The sequence below is a fragment of the Bombus bifarius genome, unplaced genomic scaffold (assembly GCF_011952205.1).
Source record: "Bombus bifarius isolate JDL3187 unplaced genomic scaffold, Bbif_JDL3187 scf7180000008008, whole genome shotgun sequence".
In the NCBI taxonomy this organism is placed as follows: Eukaryota; Metazoa; Arthropoda; class Insecta; order Hymenoptera; family Apidae; genus Bombus; species Bombus bifarius.
This window is the reverse complement of record NW_022884386.1, coordinates 4,305,016-4,327,253: the sequence shown is the minus strand read 5'-3', so window position 1 is coordinate 4,327,253 and position 22,238 is coordinate 4,305,016. Positions and strand designations below refer to the sequence as shown.

At 44.5% G+C, this 22,238-nt stretch overlaps 1 protein-coding gene across 2 annotated transcripts; it reads right to left on the bottom strand.

The window, feature by feature from the left end:
* On the bottom strand, window positions 1-21,862 carry LOC117206496. 2 transcript variants are annotated; one of them, XM_033445884.1, is made up of 7 exons: window positions 21,400-21,862; window positions 20,421-20,587; window positions 17,348-18,755; window positions 3,365-3,601; window positions 2,375-3,279; window positions 2,021-2,303; window positions 2-1,932 (listed from the first exon to the last, which is right to left on the bottom strand). In XM_033445884.1, exons 3-7 carry the CDS (start codon window positions 18,663-18,665, stop codon window positions 1,745-1,747), a joined length of 2,931 nt encoding a protein of 976 aa, XP_033301775.1. In that variant the 5' UTR covers window positions 18,666-18,755; window positions 20,421-20,587; window positions 21,400-21,862; the 3' UTR covers window positions 2-1,744. The 2 variants fall into 2 exon arrangements, with proteins under 2 accessions (XP_033301776.1, XP_033301775.1); XM_033445885.1 differs by lacking the exons at window positions 20,421-20,587; window positions 21,400-21,862 and adding an exon at window positions 18,825-18,953 and having other exon boundaries at window positions 1-1,932.
* Between the last annotated feature and the right edge of the window lie 376 nt (window positions 21,863-22,238).

Here is a 22,238-nt window from a genome sequence, read left to right as displayed (position 1 = left end):
ATACCTTCAAGTCCAATTTATTGATCGCTCACGTTGGCTTCATTACACTTTGAAAAATCGATATAAGAAATATATAATTATACTTATATCACCGTACAGATAGGTATATGTATGTGTATATATATATATTTATTTTTTTTTCTTTCTCGCTTATTTTCCCAATATCGATACCTATAATAAGATAAGAGGAAAGAGTAAAAGGAAAGAATCGAAAAGGAAAAGAATCGAAATGTTTCTGATGAAACGGAAGATATTATAGATGGACTAGATACTAATAACAATCTCTTTGCCTTAAAATAAACGTATCTCATTCGATTCGTCAAAATATATATTTCTACATACGTGTGTGTGTGTGTGTATATATATATATACACACACACACACTCTAATCTATAGATATGCGTTTCTCCGTTTGACACGACTCGTTCTTCTCGTAGTAAAAATATTTTTTGGGTTTCATCTTTGGGCGATCATCGTTACTCTATGCAAAGGTAGTTAAAAAATAATTCGAACCTTGCTCGCGGCAACGTGGAAAATTGGACATCCTGTTATGCGCGTCCCTTCGATCAGGCCATTTCAGAGATTGCAGCGCCCCTGAACGACAAGAGCATCACTCTTTTACATTTGTTTTCCTTTAGCTTTGTTTTCTCTCGATTCGTTGATAGATCAACGTACGTTCGATGTTTCGTGCGACAGATTTCGTTCTCACCCATGACGACTCACACGCGTTACAAAAATAAATGGTAATATGTTAGCTACTCGAACCGGAGGACTCGGATTTTTCGCTTGTCCGCGTTCGCGCGGTTTCGTTATTTCAACATCGAGATCACTTTGAAAAAATAGACTCCGTGCGAGGATTAAAACGTGAATAAATTTTGACAAAAATACGCTCTATGCTTGTAAAAAGTTGAATACGAGAAAAAAGTAGGAAGGCGGCTTGAGCCTTAAACAGTTGATAACGCTAGTAGTAACTTCAGTGATTATTAATAGAATAATTAAACGTTATCGAGATTAGACATATTGATACATCGAATACGAGTAAATAGTACGATATTATAAGATTACACCATCTTTGATTTGTCTATAGCTCGTTGGCTATCTTCGCCTCGAGACCGTCTCGCTTTACCTCTTCTATCCGAAGGATCATAGGATCTTTGTTATTGGCAAAAAGTAGGAACCTCTCTCGATAAATTTACCATTGGATTTTCGAAAATACTTCCGCGGATACAGACACGAGCTTAAGCCTCTTTCAACAGCACCGCCTTGTCGGTATATCGTACACTTCTCCGGTTCACCGCTTTGAACTGCTTTCGCCGCGCGAAGCTCAAATACGCGACGAATTGGCGCCGAAATGAGTAACCGTCTCGCAACTTTTTAATCGCATCACCCTCGACACAGGGCGCCTCGAACAATAAACGCTAAAATAACAAATGCAAAATGTAATCTTCCTCGTGATATCTGCTCACGAAGCGATGCTATGCCGAACACATTCTGAAACGCACGTGCACAACCGAGATGGTTACCAAAAAATGGTGAAAAATGAGATTGGTTCGTTGTTGCGCAGGGTCAACGCAGACCCGCTCACGTCATTAACAGTATCTAATAAAAGGAAAATATCTTCGCAGACATAGGCTATGGTCCTTGGAAAAGTCGGAATTCTTTGTTCGCGCGCATCCGAAGCGCTTAGATACGAAACAGAAACGTAATATTTTCACACGGAATGCGATAGAAGGAGATCAACGATTCACTTGATTTGTTGACGCGGTGCCGGGCCGGCAGGTGGTAATGTCAAGGAGTCTCGTTTCTTTCTGTTGACGCGACGTCCAACGTGTAGTACCACGTCCCCGGCTTTCACGGACTTGAACTCGGCGATCGCTTCGGCGTGCGTCATACCGTGAAGAGGTTTCGAATTTATCGACAAAATTTCGTCCCCTGGAACAGAGTGTTTCGTTTCATCTCGAATCGACGATAATTGCATTAAGACGTTCAAAGAATTATGGCAATTACGATAGTATCGTACCTTCTTTGACGGTTCCAAGATCAGCAGCCTGGCCATTAGGAAAGACTGTCTTCACGTAGATTCCCATATTCCCTCGAGGACTATCTGTACCGCCGACGATACTAAAACCAAGTCCTTTGTGTCCAGGACCTTTTAGAAATCTGGCTGTCAGTATCGTGAATGACGCGCCACCCTTGCCTGGCCTTGGTAGGGTGCAGAATCTCGACTCTTCACCCTCGCCAGCTTCGTCGATGTCTTCGAGTTCGGAGTCGGTATTCAGGCCTTCGTCCGTATCTTGCGTACCCTGTGAAAAGTAACGAAGAAATAACGAATGATAAACGACCAATAAAAAATCTTTTGTCGTCCTTTACTCACTTGCCAGGTCTTCAAACCGGCACCGGAGGAACTAGGAATATTGGCGACGCTTCTGCTGTTCATTCGTCTGGTTGTCTTCTTACCAGGGCTTCTATCAGCTCCCAAACTGGACGGCCCTTCTTCTTTATTCATACACGGGGAACCAGGCCCGTTGGAGTAATTGTTCACCTGTCCACCGACTTTGAAGTCGGTCACCCTCTTTCTGGGCGTCACCCTCGGTATGTGAATCTCCTCGAACGACGAGTCAGACTGATTTCTATGCTTCGAGTTCTTTTGGAAGTGGACGTTCTCGTACGAATGATGATCCCTCGTCTCCGAGTTGCTCCTTGCTAGATGCCTGTCGGAATGGGGGGTGACGGATGGTGTCAGTTCTGACCTATGACCTCGTTGGAAACGAACGTTTTCGTACGAGTGATCCTGCTGTCTGCCGGCGTCACGATTCTCGGAATTGCTCCGTTGTAATATTCCCCTAGACCTCGGGCAACAACCGGGAGACGAATTCGAGTACAATACGTTCTCGTACGCGTCCTTTTGGCTATGATCGTGACTCAGTACCGGAGAATCATAAGCGCTGCTGCTCTGCGAATACGTGAACGTCTTGTTGTTGTTGGTCAATGGGCTGCTGCAATTCGGAGAATTTGGCACGCTGCCCTCTGCCAGCGTCTCGAGATTGTCGTGGAAAGGATAGGGTGGAAGGGAAGTCGGTTCGCTAGAATCGTATTCTCCGTCAAAGTTTTGACTGCTCGAGGAGGTCAAGGGACTGGGCACGTAGAAATTCGACGCGTTATCCTTTTGCGAGAACACTTCCGTCACGCTCAGAGCCTTCCTCTTTCTGATGCCAGCGTTTATCTTACTGAATTTGCTTCGTAATACGTGCTGAATATCAGCGATACCCTTGGTGGTACCTAAACGAGGCTCGAATGTTAGTTTCTATTTGAATTCGTAATTGGAATTAGTAATATTAGTAAATAGAAGGATATAGGTAATTACCTGGCAGTCTTAAGGAGCTAGTTTGTAACAATTTCTTCGGTGAACTGCCATCCTGAAGACTTTTTGCAGCAGGCGAAGACTCTCTGCTAGTCGGGCTGGACCTCACTGGTTGAATAACCCCCTGGGTCGTTCCGCCTTGTATCAGAGCCTCCTGAGGTTCCGAAGTCTCCTGAACTGAACATCTCCTTCTCAATTTCCTCCATCGTTGACTGATACTCTTGTTCCACAAATTCAGGTCTGTAATACAGCAACAAGAAAATCTCGCATGACTAGCAGCCACAGGATGCGTTATCTTCCGACGACTGGCTGCGTCGAGGCTCGTTAACGAAACAGGACGATCAAAAATTGCTTCGAAAAATAGAGAAAAGAGACGGCTTCTTAATCATCGGAGTTAACGACAGGAAACACTTATCTGTTGCCTGCGCGAAGTGGAACGACCTATCGTTATTTATCGAAGATAAATTTGAATCTTGATCGAGAAGAAAAAAGGCGTAGAAAAAAAGAAATAAAATTATATCGATAACGATAACGTTATTTTTAAAACGATCGTCACGTTACGTTTAGAACGATATGAATATTAAAAAAGAGCATCACGATCCTTCGTATCGATATCGCGTTATCGGATCTACATCGGACACTTCTAGAAATCTAAACAAGACAGCGTACGTATGTGTTCAGAAAACTAGAAACTTCTTCAATTACAATTCAATATAGTTTCCATGTTGTCGTTGGTAAAACCACGTGACTACAAAAGACGATCGACGTTCGAGTCCTGTTCCTTTCACCGATTCCATGAAGGGTCATGCCCCTTTGACTTCCTCTTCCTCCTTGGGCGGTAGTAGCTGCAACGACCTTGGGAGAAGCACGCGCATAACCACCAACTCGTGGTTTTCTTCAGTGACGAAAGAAAGTCAACGTCATAAATAATTAATCGAGATCGATGAAGAGCATGGTCGCGAGGTCACTGAGCTTAGACGAGACGTTAAATCGACTAATTACGTTTGCAACTGCGCGTCGTTTTTTCACTTGCAGGCGATCCATGCTGAACCGCAACGTGTCACGAGGGCAACGTGGACAATGACGACGATGACAATAAGGACGACGACGACGACGACGACGAGAAAGAAGAGACGAACGCGCCGTTGCCCACGACGATCGTTGCTGACATACTGGGGCGTCGGTGGCGGCTGCACACGCCATTATCCGCAGTTACAGTCATCTTACAAAATGCACTTTCACTTGTCGACGTATCTGCGGATGCGCCCGGTTTTGCGAGACCTTTTTCGTTCCGCACCGAACACCGGACGTTGCGCTTCGCGTCGTTGTGTCTTCCATAGATTACAGAGAGTATCCTCGAATCTTTCGTTCGCGTTGCAAGCGAAAATTCGTCGAGCGAACAAATTTTCCAAGCGTTCTAATGTTTCGCGTTATCCTTTTCTGGTATTCGTGCGAACTATGCGCGTATACATCTGACGATGGTACTGGAAGAGATCCAGCGTGTCGATCGATAAAGCTTCCCTCGATGTGTCATGTTTCGCTCATTCACGTCGTCCGATTTAGCAAGGTAAACCGCGCGTGAGTAACGCGCATTATCGAAATCCTAGTTTCTCGTTCATTTTTAACGTCCTGCAGCTCGAGTAACGAGAGTCAGCGTTCATTATCGGTTACGTTGTTGCGGAATGACACCCACCATCGACGGTGCGCGAAATCAATATTTTAACGGGGAAATGCTTGTGTGTACGTGGAGCGTTAATTAAAATTTGCCGACATTGACGAACTTGGTGGAAATTAGTATCGATTGCACCGAAAAGTGGGACCCGCTTTGAGCAGATTGGCCGGAAAAACATCAAGGACAGAGCGGAGCAAACACGTTTCGCAATAGGTTGATGTCGCTGATAATCTTTCTCGATCCATCGACCAAGATAAATCCGTCCTACGTTTCGACACGACAGGCCTTGTCGTCTTCCTCTTCGTGTCTTCGCTTTTACAGCAAGAACTTCGACAGCTTGCAATCCTCCGGATGTATGAGCATTTGCAACTCTAAACGAAGCAGCTCGGCGTAGAAATAACAGAAACCAAGGATCAACGCCAGCATGCTATCAAGATGTCGGAGTCGAAGATCGAACGGTGTGATAACAAATAGATGATGAACGAAGCCGGAAACGCAAAAATTCGAGCGCGACCGATGTCCGAACGACGCGACGCGACGCGACGCTTGAACCAGAATTTCAAAAACCACAGAAGTCCACACTGTACGCGGTCTCGACATGAACTGAAAGACTGGAGGTTTACGGTTAGCCGTGTGCGTAAGGCATTACGTGCGTGTGCGTAACAGACTGTATACACGTGTGCAGCTCGGTACCTGTGCATACAGGGTGACGCGGAATAAAGTATCGAGCGTGTGCTTCATCCCTTGGACTTTTCGTGATACGAATTCCTTGCATAACTTGACAATGACTCGCGAAGGAACTCCTATTTTCCTTCAGTGCGATTTCACGCGACGAACCGACAATTACAATTCCCACCCACCATTTTTCTATGAATTTTGAACGATCACAAAGCAACGATGCACCGTGCGTACGATACTTAAATGCAGAATATTTTTGTCTGAAATATTCTTTTCGATAAACGATGAAAAATTTCGTTTTGAACCAGATCCAACGTCTTTATTTCGGAGTGGCACGCAGTATACGTGAACCGGTAAGTTGCAAACTTACCGCGCAACAACCGAGACAACAAGCTCGGAGAGCTATTTTATTTTATTTCATATTTCACGCATTCTCGTTCCACTTTAACCAGTCGTTTCCACGGGGTGGATATGCGCCGTTTAATCAAAGCGTTCAGAAAGAAAACCTCCGAACACTTTTCCGTTCACCGTATATACCGCTCATTCGTAGTCCAATTGTGTACTGATTGTGGGAACCCTTCGTCGAGTGTTGGTGAACGGTTTCTCCGTAGCAAACGTACACACGCCAGCGGCCCTGCACAATCTGCGTATGTGTACCTATTGATGTGCATCACGGCTGCATGCACACCCTACATACAATTCTACTCGTGCTCCTCGTGGTCGGGGCGGGTTGCATTATTTTCTATAATAAAGTGAATGTACGTTGTTTGTGAGAGTTGAGCCAGGAAGGTGGACACGCGCGTAGCCAGAGACGTAACTGTCCGACGCGTACAGAGTTCAATAATCTTCGTACTGACGCCAGTCCCGATCGTTCGCGAGCTTCGCAAATTGTTTTTGTAACGGTACGCGCGATTTTCTGTGTCTCGTGCGTGAAAGCGAGATGCTAGCGAGCCGCCAAATTCAAACGTTGTCGATCAAATTCTGATTCTTACCGTGCATAGGTGAGAGAACTATCGTCGAGGAAAGACGATCGACTGTTTACAGTTCACAAGAACTATGTTAAAACAACGATGAACGTATATATCGTCTATTGGTCAAAATTGACCTATATTAGATTCAGATCTTCTGATCTGAACGCGAAACGGGTAACAGACGCAATAAACACGTGTGAAAAATGAGTCATTCTTGTGGAATGATGCATTGAGCGATGTGTGTTTTAGAAACGATATAGTGGCATAGAGCGAGGTTAAAGAGTAAAGTGATTAAAGTTTATTTGATTCATTGTATATATGTATAATATATTAACTTGTTAAGAGAGTATATTGTAAATCTGTTCGTCATTGTAACACGAAATATGCATGCTTCGTTTAAGTAATTCCTTATTTGCATAATTCTCTCTGGAAATATTCTCAACAACTGCCGCTCAACTGCACACGTAATAACAAAATATACCAGACATACACTTGAATGTACACTGTATATACTTGCTTACCTGTTTCAAACTACATTTACAAGAAACGACATGCGTGTGAGCTCAAGTTGAGTGAATATTTCTCCTATGGCTCATTGTGCCTCGACGCCTTCTACGACTGTTGCTATCGTGACACAGTTTTGAATAGGAATACAGAAAGGCTTTTCGTTCCGAATATTTAGCGTTACGCGTTTGCATAATTACATAAAAGAACGCAGATTTAAAAAATTGTACATTCTTATGTCTGGAAATGAATCGGCGAAATGTAAATGTCGCTGGCATTATGCGCCGCCGATCTATTGAACTTTCGTACGAATCCCTGTATTTTGAAATTCCCGATCTTTTATATGCTTCCATATCGGTCATTGAAAATGATCGATATCTTGCATCCCGTGTTTGACACAATTGATATTAGTTCATATAATTAGAACAGATACGAATCCGTGCTCAGAACAACTCAAACTTATAAATCGGAAAGATCCAGGAGATAAATTAACAGATACTTCTACTACACGTACGATGTATAAGACGTAAACGCCATATCTGGCGATCGATCAAGGTTTTGTCAATCTCGTACATCAAACTCGGTCGTGAGACCGTTTCAACGTTTGTAGTAAATGTTATCATCGCTGTAGCGATTAGATTTCCCAAAGTAGCTGGCGATCGGCGAGAGCGTAAATATTTTTCTCGTACACGTCGACGCAGGAGGAAGACGAATAAAGGCTGAAGAAGAGAGATAGGCAGGAGAGCGAGGAAATCGTAAAGATGAACAAAGAAAACAGAGAAAACGGAGAACGAAGAAAGAATGAGAGGAACGAGTAAGGTATACTCAGTCACAGTTGAAAACGCGTAGTCTAGTGCATGTGAGGAATGCGTAAACGGTAGAACCGTTTTCCGAGGGAAGAGAGAAAGAGAATGCGCTTGGAATCTCGACTACGCTCCAGGGACATTGATAAAAAATATCGAACGTTTCGTCATCGGTTAGACGATTTTTCTGAAAAATCTTAAACACCACACCTCCTCGTATGCAATTTCCTCTCGTTTTAGGCACACTACGATACAATTCCTTTTTAATCGCTTGACTGACGGAGTGTCTGCGAATTTCTTTTTCGATTATCTGCCCTGATTTCGTCATTTCTTCGCGATTCTCGGCTTTTCGGTAGCGATGTGTACATAATTCGAATATGCATTACACGCGCGTAGAAGGGCGCGTCATTCAAACGCTTCCGGTCTCACCATGGGTCTCGCGGAGGAGAGACAGTTCTCGAGAGTTTGCGTATTACTGGTATTTTTGCATCGCGCAAGGCCAATGACGCGTTATAGGAGCGATGCCACTCGTCACTGATAATGGATATCGCATGCCGCACGTTCGCTGCACGTTTGCTGCGTTCATTTTATCGTATGAAACGTGTCAACGTTTGATGCGCATCATAGCATAAGCGATACTGGAGAACGTTGCAAAAATAATACGACTTTTGGCTGTTTTAATCTCAGTGTATTTTCTAGTGATAGAATGTTATCGATTTATATCGACTCCCATTGCTCGACCTCGATAATTCCAGATTCCTGCGTAAATTGCGCTCGTCGATCTCGCGCAAAGAAGATAGATCGAACGCAGTAGGAAATAGCTCCGTTAGAAAGTTTCTTCGTAGCAGCAAAACTATCGTTGTAAATAGAACAGCCGTGTAACCCGTGAAAGCCAATTACGCTATTATTATGCAAGTGAATGGCTTAATTTCCAAGACAAAGGTGCTCTACAATATTAAACGATCGAAATCTCTGGAAGCTTCACTTTATTAATACGGTTGGAGAATAGTTCGGAGGGAATAGTTAGAGAGAAATGGATGTTAAAATAAACGTAACAAGAGAAATAGAAATCGATTTACATAGATATCGTAGGTGCGACACGCTGTCTCCGTTTCCATGTCACTCGTGCAACCAGTTTTGTCGACAGCGTGAATAGTTCGGAACTTGTCCGCGGAATAATCGACTAACTGTATGCAGACAATGGCTGAGGCCACTCGGCACGCATCGTTGACTCCAATTATGCAAGGAGTTCTCAACTTGCCGCCGTTACCGCGATTACATAGCCCCGCGTTTGTCCATTATCGAACCTGTTAACGTTTTATCGTTTAAATCGATACATTAGTCGTTCATAATTTCATTCGTGTCCTTTATGATCGTAAGAATGTTCCATCACAGGGTCCATACGTTCTTCCGCGTCATTTTTGACTTGCAACGAAAAACACGAATCGAACGGTAGAGTGCGAAGTTGAGTTTAACGCTGATTTAGTACAAGGTTTGATCATCGTGAAACTATTATTCTTTGACCTTAAGCCAAGGAACGGCGCGAAGTTTATTCCACGTTTCGACATTAGTAAAAAAAAAAAAAAGTATCGTTTGCAACGGGAGATTGCACCGAACACTAATGAGAAAGTAACGATAGTCACGAAGCTTAAAAGCAGGGTAATAAAATATCCATTATTCCAGGCTCGCGTGTGCGTGTCGTAACGCATCAAAACAGCCACCACCGAAGGTAAACTTTCGTGGAAAACCGCTCTTTATCGCTGATTCCTCAACGAGATCGAGTTATAGCCACGAGGAAGTATTTTAAATAGAAATTATTCTCTCGTTTGAAAGCCGATCCTGTCAAAAATCTCATGCTCGTTTCGATATGTTTCTATAGAACGTCACGTAGCGAACGTTCACACAACGCTCCGAATTCCAGCTTTCTATTTACTTGTTATTTGATCTTGCAATTATAAAAAGTTAATTGCACTAATTACGAACGATGAAAACGATGGAAACGATGAAAAGCTGCGCAATCTCTGACGCGTTCTTTTCGCACGACCGCTTGTCTGCATCGAAATGTGCATTCGAGTCGGCGTTTTTTTGGACTGGGTGAAAATCGAAAGTGGCCATTTTTGATCGAAGAACGCGTAAAAGTTCTTTCGAAGAATGCAGAAATTATGTGCGGGTGCACGATGCGTGACGCAAATGCCTGGCGAATACCTCGTTCCCTGTTTCCGGACGAATTATCTCGCGACCGTTCTAGTCCCGAGCTTTCTCGCGACACCGTTACAGTCGACGCGGTAAAATATTACTTAAATATTTATGAGCGGCTCTCGAATCGAGAGTGTCGCGCGAAATGAACTAAACGAACGAGACAAAGAAGAGAGAGGTGAAAGAGAGACCGGTCGAAGACAGGAAGAGGAAGGGAACGAAACGGAAGAAAACGCGTTGCACGAGACTCAAGAAGTGTGGCGCATGCTGCGCGCGAGCACAATGCTTTTTAAGTGGCCGCTACGATCATGAGCGCTGTAAAACGCTGGTGTCAACGTTCGCTAACTGAAGAACAGGATCATTCGACAGGAAGTACTATCTTTTATACACCGAATTTCAATCAGACGGAACTCGACGGTTCGTAGCTCGCATCCGGTCAACGAACGATCGATAAGAACGCGTCGCTGGATACTAAACGATTACCGTTCCAGTTAAAAAACGAATAACGGTGTTCCCGTGAATATGCGAAAGTTCCTTGAGACTCGAACGACAATTGATTATGCAAGGTCGAGACTATCGAGGAAGTATTATGCCGTAGAATGTACCTTCTTCTTGTTAAAAAATTGAAACTTTTAACGAAGAGAATTTTGAAATCAGATTGTTTAATTGGTTAGCTGGAGCGTTGCTAAATCGATTTCTATCCCTTTTTTTTTCTGTTTTATATGAAAGTGTATTCGTTCGAGTTCGTGTAGAAATTCGAGCAACCAAATTTTCAACTTCCTTTCACTTCGCGAGAAAGAAGCCAATCATCAAGTTTTCTGTCGGACACAATACCCCGACGTTTCTTGGAGAACCGGTCGACGATGGTCGAATTTACTCTTTTGTTCCTAATGAACAAAAGATCCTCGATCCCTCGTTTACGCGGATATTCTTCCAAACGGAGCACGCGATTAAGCAATTGTCCGCTTTCCATTTTGCACACCGGGAGATGTGTTATTACTCGTTGCGTGACTCTAAAAGATTCTATATTTTTAGCGAAATCGCCCTCTTCGCTGTTGTCAATTGTTGCAACAGACGAACTGTCACGCGAGACTCTTGTCTCTGACACGTCGTGTCTCTTCCCTATGGGAATCATCTTATTGGCTGCCTTCTTGGAATTTCGTCAATTAAGCTCCGCGTCGCTGCAGGAATACGCTATAAGTAATAATTTCAGGGTTGACGGTCGCTGAGAATTGAATTACTCTATTACCATGGCAATTTGTTGGCCTATGGTGTAACTCGACATGTGACGTCAGTCGAATCACAATGTCACGTGGGACGTGAACTGTGTTTGCTCGAACAAAGAACCCGTTCATGTTTCTTTAAAACACGGAAATCGATCGATGAAACTCTGAACGCGATAACGATGAGGGCTCACGAGGGCGGAGCGACGAGATCGAAGAACGAAGCGAGCTCTCTCGGATTCTCACGTACAACGTTTCATGTAGCATTCGCTCGAATATCCGCGATGAAATCTTTCTAATACTTTTTGTGGAATTATAATAGATATATCGAAACTTATGATCTCAATCATTTACGGTCTCAGCTACGTTCAACATATTATCGTAAACAATTTGTATTTAATATATCAAACTCCTTAACCACGAAATATTTTCTCGCCTATGTTAAAATAGCTACATTTGGTAACGAGGTAATTATATCCGCACGACGTTATTTCATGACGAACTATGTCGTCATACCCAATAGAATCGTTTATTTGACATATTACTTGAAACATTTCGTCTTAACGCGGTTAAAAGATTAAATTGGAACACTGTTCGTATGTTGTGCGTATGTGTTTGATATATTTCTTTCAAATTGAGTTTTAGATAATGCAATAGAACCTGTTTCAAGTGCAGTAAGTACTCGTAAATAGTTCTTTTCGAGGACTATGTATCAATGACAAAATCGTAAAATCTTGATTTATACGATACCAGATAGTTCGCGACAAGTTCAAGTATTTGTCTGTTTCTGTTTTAGATCTGATTCCAAAGTCCTGCATAGAAGGGAAAAATAAATGCAGTCGAAGTACAAGTAGATAAATTAACATCACGTCACGTGCCATCACTCTGTAGCTTATTATGTTTATCTCGTGTGTTCGTCACACAGTAAAGTGAGTTCCCCTCTTTCAAAATAAAATAAAAAGAATTACGTAATTCATACTCGTTTCATACGCGATTTAAACGGAGTTAGAATGACAATTTTTCACGCTGCTGGCATATACCGTGACGTAGACATCGTAGCATAACACGACCCATACATTTTTTCCATGATAACGTCTCTTTCCTATGGAATAAAACGAGATAAGCAGGCGCCTGTTGGTGAAACGCCATTCTGCTTCGATTCGATGTCAGTCGCCTTCACAACGACCAACGCGCATTTAATTTCCCAACGAACAATGGCTACTTTTTCTATCTTCCGGCGTCGTCCCATTTTCTCCGTGAATCATGTACGGTAATCAGGCATGCAAGTAATTTTCTGCGAGTACGATCTTTCGTCTGATATTTCAGCTACGTAAATCGTCCGAATTTTTATACCGAAATCGTTTCGGTTTTTCCAAAAAGTCAAAAGATGAACGTTCAGACTAAAAAAAAGGAGCGATTTTTAACGTTAAGGTTCATGCTCTGTTAAATGGAGAACGTTCGCACAAAGCGTACGTTCGATCGATTAGCTTGACATTATCGCACTCGAGTATAAATAGCGGTAAACGAGGGTTTACTATCTTCCGAATGAGCGAACAAAAGTCAGCGATTTCTCTGAAATCGCCGCAGATTCTTGATTCAAGCGAGACGTCTAAATTCGAAACAGATTGCCTTCGTAGAAACCGAAAACGGGTAGGATTCTTCGAAAATGTTCGAAAAGCAATTTCCCGTGTTTCCCGAGCTGCAGTAAGTCATGCTCGGACAGAGAAGGCCGAGCGTGAGAAAACTTCCCCGAATAATGGAGCACAGTCGCCGAACGAACCTCGCACACTCGTGCGTCAGCAAACGCGCTCGCTCGCTCGCTCTCGTATAGTTTGAGTGCTTGTAATTAAGTGCATAACGAGGCTTGTTTACACCGAGTCGGGTCCTCGTAATCTTCAGAGCCGCTTAGTCTGCCGTTTTAATCGGACTCTTCTCGGAACGGAATTTATGGCACGCCCAATGGTGTACTTACGTATATACAATAGCGAGTCGCTGGCATGTTCGCGCAACAGAACCATCGATGAAATATATTCCCAGTCTATTTCAAGTAGTTGCAAACTATTCGAAATTGTTAACAACGCGAAACGTACAAAACGAATATTACATTTCGTTCGATGTTTGACGAAGTTGTATATGAATGAAATATATGGAATTCTATCAACGCTTTATTAATAAAGCGTTTCAGCCTAATTATAGAAATAAGTAGAAGCAGAAACGAGTAACATAATTTTATTAATACAACGATTATTTCAGACTTACGACCGAACAGATTTGATCTTATCATCATACCGGAAAATTAGTAGAAAGTATACTAACGTAAGAATGAAAAACGGCTGAGATAAAAATCAGCGAGGAGTATGGTGTACAATGATGCACTGTGGCATCCATTATTAAACGATCAGAATGTAAAGTAAATGCAAAATGCAAAAACGTCAATTCGCCAAATGGAACGTTCGTAAATAGCCAACTCCTAGAACACGCCGCATCTTGTAAAAGTTTTGACATTTTAAGCTTGGGTTATTCCAATCAGCGTACAGTTTTAGCATTCGTAGCAACTGAGTAAAGAGAGAAAAATTCGGCGGACAAAAGAGCGAACCGGCGTAGTCGAGGCGCCTCGCGGAACGGGTAAACGCGGTTGAACGCGCCGGGGTGAAAATGTCAGGCATTTACCACGGAGTTCGACACAGATTTCTCTCACCTTTCGGAGCGGGATGCCCTTCCTTCATTGAACAACGATCGAACAACAAATATCGGTTGCTGAGAAAACACGAAGCGTTACCGGCAAGAACACGGGAATTCTTATCGATCTGTTTCGAACCACGTTGCTTCGTGCCAATTTACTCCGAGTGTCACTTCAATTGGATGACAACGAACATCGCGACACGAATACCGATAGAGAAAAACGCACGTGAAATGTACAAACATCATCTAGGTCGATTCAAAACGAAGACACGGTTACGCGGTCGCGGTTTAACCGTGTCTGTTATAAAAATGTTGGCGTTGTTGCACGATGCGCGAGATTATCGTACCGGTGCACGATACCTTACGTAAGCTCGTCAAATTTCACCGAAAGGTTAAGCGTTCGCTCGCTAAAATCGCTCTACCGAAGACACGGCCGCGTTACCATGCTTATCGAAGAAGAGATCTCTCACCTTTGTTGTCGCAGACGTCACAGAGCACCATCTCCGGAGGCAACAGACTCGCGTGTGCATCCGACCGCGTGATCGCGTCTGCACTGAACAACTTGGCACGCCCGGAGGACGCTGGTCGGCACGTCGACGACAGGCCGGAATGGGACGAAGAGGAATACGACGAGGAACGGCGTGCGCGTATCGACCAAGTTCGATAATGTGTAACCGGCCTCGTTGGAGGAACGCGTGCGGTTGGTACTCGATCCCCAACACGTAGAACTCACAACACGGTTAAGAAACGACACGGTTAAACGAGAGGCAAAATAAAAGAATGTTTAGACGAGCATACATCGATGGTCGCTCGTTTCGAAACCGCAAAGGATACTTGGACAAGAACGGAAGTAATACTTAGAAAGACGAATAACGAAGGAAGGGGAAAAAACGAGATAAAACGAGGCAGATGGAAGATGAGAAGATACCGATACGCACGAACAACGCGAATTGTATCGATTTGATCGGTGTTAAAAAATGCTAGCGGTTTGACAGCTAGATTTGCACTGGAGGAGCGCAACATCGGCCCATACGCCGGACTTACGGCGGCATTGATGGGTCTGCTGTGCTGGTTGATGGAGGGGCGAGGGGAAGAACCCTGCGTTTCATTGTACGCACACCATGGGCCACCATGGAGGGGCAGGAAGGACGCTAGATCAATATTAGGGCGTAGACTCAAGGGCAAGGGCCGTTACCGCCTCTATATACACCCATGCGTGGGTTTGTCTTGTGCAGTTAGAATGCCTGAGCATTTCGAGCGCATCAGCTAGCCACATCATCGATGCACACCGATCGATCGGTTCGTCTATAGAATCTTTATCGAATACGCGGCCTATTGTTCTCTCCAGATATCTACCGTTCTTCCGGTCGGCGATCGCCGCAAGGATGATTTGTAATCTGCTCACGGCGATTGATGGTCAGCAGGCGTGCTTTTTGCATTACGTTCCATTTGCCTTGCGTTTCGTTTACCTTGAGTTCAGTCACTGTCTCTATGGACTCGTCAGAAATTCCGCAAGTTGTTGGAACGAAATCGAAAGAACCCTTAAAAAGGGGAAATCGCAAGAGTTCGTTCGACGATTCATAGGACGAACGTTTCGTAAACGTTTATCGCTTCCCGCGTCCCTCGCGATTATGACGCAAGATTACATGTACGCAAGACCCGTCGAGTCGGCACAACTTTTTGCGTAATCATTTTTATAAAGCCAGACAAGACGAGGTAAATACCGATGTGTAGAACAAGGTTTGCGGGTAAAAGCGTTGCTCGGCGAGGCAATCAAATCGATCGCGTGTCATTGGACTTTTAATAGATTCACAGGCTCCTTTAACGTATACGTGTAAGCATACTGCGCACGTTCATTTCTGAAATTTCATTCGCGTGAATGCGCACCAGAAATTCGTTAATTTGGTAAATGTGCAATCACGTTCGACCTGAATGACGTATGGAATTAAAGCATTGCGAAAAAGTATTTAACACGACACGCAAAAATGATGTGTTACTTACTCGTTCATTTTTAACGTCACGATAATTCTGTAATTTATCGAGTATATCTTACGAAACGGTAAAAGAAACCAGAGTGGTTTAGATTTTAGACTTGCTCGTAAGGTTTCTTTTTTCTCCCGAAAGGCGAGCATCGCTAAACCTAATCCGTTTCTCGTCGAGTTTTACGAGCGAGCCCGAAATTGTAACACGATAAAGTATTTTCGTGGAAAAACGTCAGAACCAGCCTCTTTTCCCGTGCGTGTAAGTACAGACGAAGTAAATCCACGTGTAAAGAAGATAACCGACAGATAAGGATCATCGTGCATCGAAAGGAAAAAAGCAAACGGTCGGTTGCCGCTCGAGACTTTCATCACGGAATCGAAGTAAATGGCTTGTACCAGAATCGATGCCAGAGAGAAATTAGACGCACGGTGGATTTGTGCCGTGAGAATCGAGGAAACAACCTCTAATCATTGGTAAAACGATCGCACGGCATATCAAAAACGTTGCACGCCACGATCAGTCTTTGGAATAGGCGAATTTGAAATTTTCGAGAGTGCGCTCCTCTTGTTTCGCGATGAATTACACGGAGAAACGATCAGCCGATAAAGTGGAACAGCGCTAGAAAGCTCGAACGGTCGTCGTTCTCGAGTTGTGCTACAAAAGCGAAGAATCTGGCGTGTCTGTTCATCCTAGCTAAATCCATATGTTGGGACATATGTTATTAGGGATACGCTACCCTGACCTGCACTAGCAACAAGAGCGAGAAAGGGTCCCCACGAACGTCTAAAAATAGGGGTGCCCCGAGCTAAGGGATTAATGGCTACGCTGGTTGTAATTTTAAACTTCGGCAAACGTTGCTAATGCAATCTACCGGTTTATGAAACGTACCCTTTAAGCAACGCAAGGACGTGACCAAAGGGGATCATCAAAATGACCAGCAGATATTTCAATGAATCTCACTTAACGTTGACATCGGGTTCGTGTGCGTTCATTGATATTATACACGAACTCGAATGCTCTTTTAAGGACTGTCAAAGGAAATTTCGACGAGACGAGTGAAACGATAAAATTTAAGGTTGTTATGGATTTGAGCATCGATTATCGTCGATTTTCGAAAGCCGAGTCTCTTTATCGTAAAGTATCTTTGACGCGTTGTATTAATATTCCGAAGGAGTCAAATATCTCATTTATCCATTAACAACAATAAACTTTTGCCACTCGGATATCCGAAGTTATAGCTAATCTACAGTGAGAGCAAACATCGAGTCGCTCACCCTTTCGCTGATCCTCGCTGTCCGAATGGAGTTCAACGTCGTGTAGCCTCATCGATTGCACGAACCCTCGCCAATGACTTCGTGATCTTCTTCTCTCGTGCAAGTCCAATTTCAGATCTGCCAGTTGCTGATCAGACTCTTTCAATAGACCGTCCAAGATGTCCGGTCTATCGAGCTCCTTTGCTTTGATCTTGGAATCTCCCGTGGCACTAGCGACGTTCGAACGATCGTCGTCGTTCGACGATGCTTCGGTTTCTTTCTCCGTGGTCGTGATATTCTTCGAATCCTCTGGAACGATATCGTTCGTCACGGTATTGTCGGCAGCAGTGGCATTCACGTGCGTGTCGCTGCTACGCCTATTTTTTGACTCTTTTCTTCGTCGAACCGGAGGTCGTGGATGCACTTCCTCGGATACTGTGAGGTTTTTTCCTTTCTCTGGTTGCTTGGAATCCACGTTATTCTTCTGCGATACTTTACTCGACACCCTGCCGTTAACTTCCTTGCCTGCTCTCAGGTTCGACGCATTCCTCGGGTTATTGTACCGATCCTTCAGCGATTCCCGGTTACTTCGAGACGCCTCCAACAGTTTCTGTGCGAGTAATCTCGTTTTATTAATTTCCGCCCCGGCCTTCCTCTCGAGTTTTTCCATCTCGTGTCTTTTTTCGAACTTCTTCTCGTTGGAGCATTTCACCCCGGTCCTCGGGGAGCCATCAGGAGTTTGAAACATCTGTTGTATCTTGAAGATATCCGATCGAATTTTTGCCGAGCTTGAAAGCTCCGTCTTCTTGTTGGACGGGGAAGATTTCGTTTCGTTCTTCGTCGCCACTCTGGGACACCTTTGAGCCGGTGGCGTGTTTCTCAGTCTCTCTAAATCTTTCAAATCGGCCAACATAGAGCTCTGCGTTCTGGCCGATCTGCTGGAACCGTCGATGGCGATAGTTCTCGGTCGATCTTTCTCCGTTCGACCGATTTTTTCCATCGGTATCAGTGCCGGATCGACGAACACCGTGTCTCGTATCTGACTGATGTTTCGTAGCCTTGGCGCGCCGACCTTAACACCGGTCGTCCTCATAATGACCTTCTGCATGGACTCTGCGATGTCCCTTTCACGAGCCAAACGTCTTTCATCGATCAATTTAGCTCGATGAACGTCGATTGCTGGCACAAACGGACCGTGATATATCGGACTATTAACGGAGGAAGCTGCTCGTGAATTGGACACAGGATTATTTGGCCTGCTGGTTCTTAGCGGTGACATTCTGACCAGCTTCGGTGCATCCCTGGGATCGTCGGTCTGCAAACTGCCTCTGTATACCATCGTTCTCGCTGGTTCCGCTTCTGCAAATCAGTTACCAGCGTCCACTTTTTACGATCATCGTTAAGTCATCCTCGCGTATGTGCCTCCATCCTGAAAAACAAAGATTCGGTGTATTAATGAACGCTCGCTGTCCGAGGAAACGTGTGTTTTATTATCTACTTAAACGCATATTTGAAGCGACAGGCACGAAGATCGTAGATCACCGTCTTCCGTTCCAACAGAGAGGGGAACCATCGAGCTACGTGAATCTTCGAGTTCATTTCCGTTCTTCGGATTCACACGAGTGGACAGATAAGTTACAGAAAAAAAAAAATCGGCCGTATCGAACGGTAGCGGCAATTTATTGTCGTAGAATTCCGCAATTTCCTCCGTCCTTCCATTAACCGAATCGTACACGATCGATCGAATAATTCGAATAGAAACCGATCGATCGTTTCCGACGACAGCGAATCCCGTAATCTTTTCCAGACGATTAGCTTCGCGTAACTGTTAATCGACGTAAATTATAATCAGGAGAGTCGGTTGTGCGCCACGAAGGCTCCGTGTCTAAGAAGTCGGTGGGTGTCACCATGTAGGCAGTGACCCGGCCATCTTGCGACACGTACGACATCGACATGTAGGTGTAGCGCGCTAATACGACAGTCCGCGGCCGTTTCAACGCGTCTATCTACCTGTATTTTAATCGTTCTTAACTCACTGCATTCTAATTACGCGAGATGGGTTGTCGGGGGTGACAGTGGACGATCGTGCGGCCGTAAATGGACGCCGAGATCGATCACACGGAACGACTGTTACGTTCGTTCGTTCCATTAGGATCGATCGTGTATATCGCTTTGTCTGGAATGCTTCGGTCGGTTAGCAATTGTTATGCCGCGAATATCTCCGTTCGCTCGCGACCCGTTATTTAACGCTTTGGATTTTGTCTTGATGGAAGGGTCGAGCATCGATTATTCATTGATTTTTAAACGTATCTCTGGGTCTTTGCGATGCGACGAATTCCTAAACCTTTCGCGACCTCACGCATCGCATTTGCATGTTTTTTACGATTGAAACGAAGTCCATCATTAGGCTAGTGAGTCTCGCTACTCGACGTTGACGTCAACTCGATTCTAAATGATATCGTTTCTTTAGTTTCTTCGTGTACATTCGAAACACCATGCGTTACCGCGTACAGGTTTTTTGCGGTTTACGATCGAAGGAAAGAAGCTGCGCCTCTACTGCGATGCACACGCGTTACTTCATGGATGTTGGCTCGTGGCTCGATGAAATAACGAGACTCTGCCGACGTTGATCAGCTTCTGTGGTTTCTATTCCATGTGAGAGAAATCGTCGTTTTCAGAGATCCATCCTCCCGCTTCCACGCGAAAAATTTCTTCCGTCTAGAACGAACAGTTTCACGAAACGCGTCACGCGACACCGGCCTTCTCTACATATTTCGATCGGTATGCAAACGCGCTACTTGTTGAATCTGCAATTTTGTTCACGGTAACTTATTACGACCGCTTTTGCCTGTCTATCCGTCAATTAGTCATGGTAGGCGAGATACGGCTGAAAAATATTCTCGTACTGTTTTTCCTTAGCCGCGAGTTTTCCGAATCGAGGTCTAATCCAAAGTCGCCGGAAAATGTTTATCGATAGGCTGACAGATCGACAGAACAAGCTTTATCTCCGCTTCCGCTACGATTGTACGACGGTCGTGTATGAAGTAAACCCGTTCGAATACAAAACAAAAGAGAATCAAGGTAATTTACGTACCATTTCCTCCGTGGACAGCGTTTTACGACGCAAGGATGCTCGTTACGCGTACGGATGTCTTCGATATCTCGGCTCGGTTACACGGAATGTTTTCGTCGTCCTGCTTCGTCCTACAATTCTAACGATAGAAATTGTTCTACGCTCTCGTAGCCGGCCTCTCGTTAACCCTGTAATAAAAAGGTTCATGCATTTTCCATTAAAAGAACGTCACGCTTTATTTCTCCCCGGCACACACATCCGCTCCCTTTCTCTCCTCCCTTCTCGTTTCCCTTTGTCGTCGCGTTTCGTCGACCTTTCCCTGAGATTTTTAGCTTCGCGAAGCTATTCACCAAGCATCTTGGAAAGTGCAAAGGCGGAAACGGCGCGATATTTATTTCCCGTCGTACGGTTCGCCAGTGTTACGTAACGTTTTCCTACGATTTCTAACGTTTTTCATTGTCAATTAAAGATTAATTGGCCGTATATCGAGTAAACCGGCTCCGCAGCTCGGATAGAACGTAATTGCATGCTTGTTTTCAATAACCCTTCGTGCTTTCCTTGGTTTATCATGGAACAGAGATCAGAGCTCGGTATACATATTTATGTTGAGAACTTAGCGGATCCGCTTCCTTCGACTAGTGACAGCCATCCACGGTAAACTAGACCGATCTCATGTAAGAGGATGAGAACCGACCAGCATGCCAGGAAATATTCTATTTTTACGCGTTTGCCGTTGATAAAGTTTCAAGGCTTCCTTGCCAGGGTATAAATATTGACCACCTTTGTATTACTCTAAGAGACGAGTTTACAACGCGAATTACGAAGCCGTAAACCGTGTTTCGCGTGGCTATCGGGTTGGAAAAATGCGTCTTAGTATTTTGCAAGTGCAAAGCGATTCAACATCGATTATCTATATCATTTTACACGGACTCTCGTTTTTCACGACTCTCGCGCGATTTTAAAACGGATGCAACCGCGTCGATCTTCAAATCAAACTCACCCAAATGTTTCCATCCCACGGAGAAACAGCTGCATCGTACGTGCACCCTCGATCGGTCGCTTTTTTCCTCCTTTTTTTTCTTTATCTTTATTTCTTTTTTGTTTCTTCGAGTAGCAGACTCGAGTATCCACGGGAGCCTAACGCGAAGCGTAGCGCGTATCAGGAATAATTTTCACATTATCGCGTCGTAACAACTGGCACGGAACCGTCCGTGGTACGGAAGCAGCGTCCACACGCGGTTCTAATTCTCCGCGCCGAAAACAAACACTTTCTAGAACGAGACTTGCTCGTGCACGTGATCGTGGTTAAAGCTGGGCTGTTGGAGCGCATCCGCGCGCGATTTCCTCTTCTCCGCAGCCGGATACGATTCCGGAGTCACTGCAGTCGAATGGCGTGGCGTGGAAACGTTTGCAACGGCAGTACCAAGTTGTTTCGTGCCGTAAGGAGCACTGAATGGGTTTGCCAGCGACGAAACATAATCGCGTTTACGGCACAGCTGTAGGTACACCACTCTTTTCCTTTCCTTTCCATGCGAGCCAGTGAAGTACCGGAGGATCCCCACTACGTGCACGCGTACAGCACGAGCGTACACCCACGCGACACCCGGTATACGATCCGTGGGTAGACACGGTTAACATCGAAGAGGAAAGGAGAAGCCAGATGCCCACCAACTGTCAAATTTTCTTGCTCGTTCGTTTGGAATGCGCGAAGTCCTCGTTCGCTCGTTCGTGTGTCGAGTCTCGGTCGATGCATTCTTCGTCCCACCGACGATAATAATCACCTACGCTCGTTATGCGTAGGTATATTAATGTAATTAAGCGTAAATGGTAAGAAGCGAC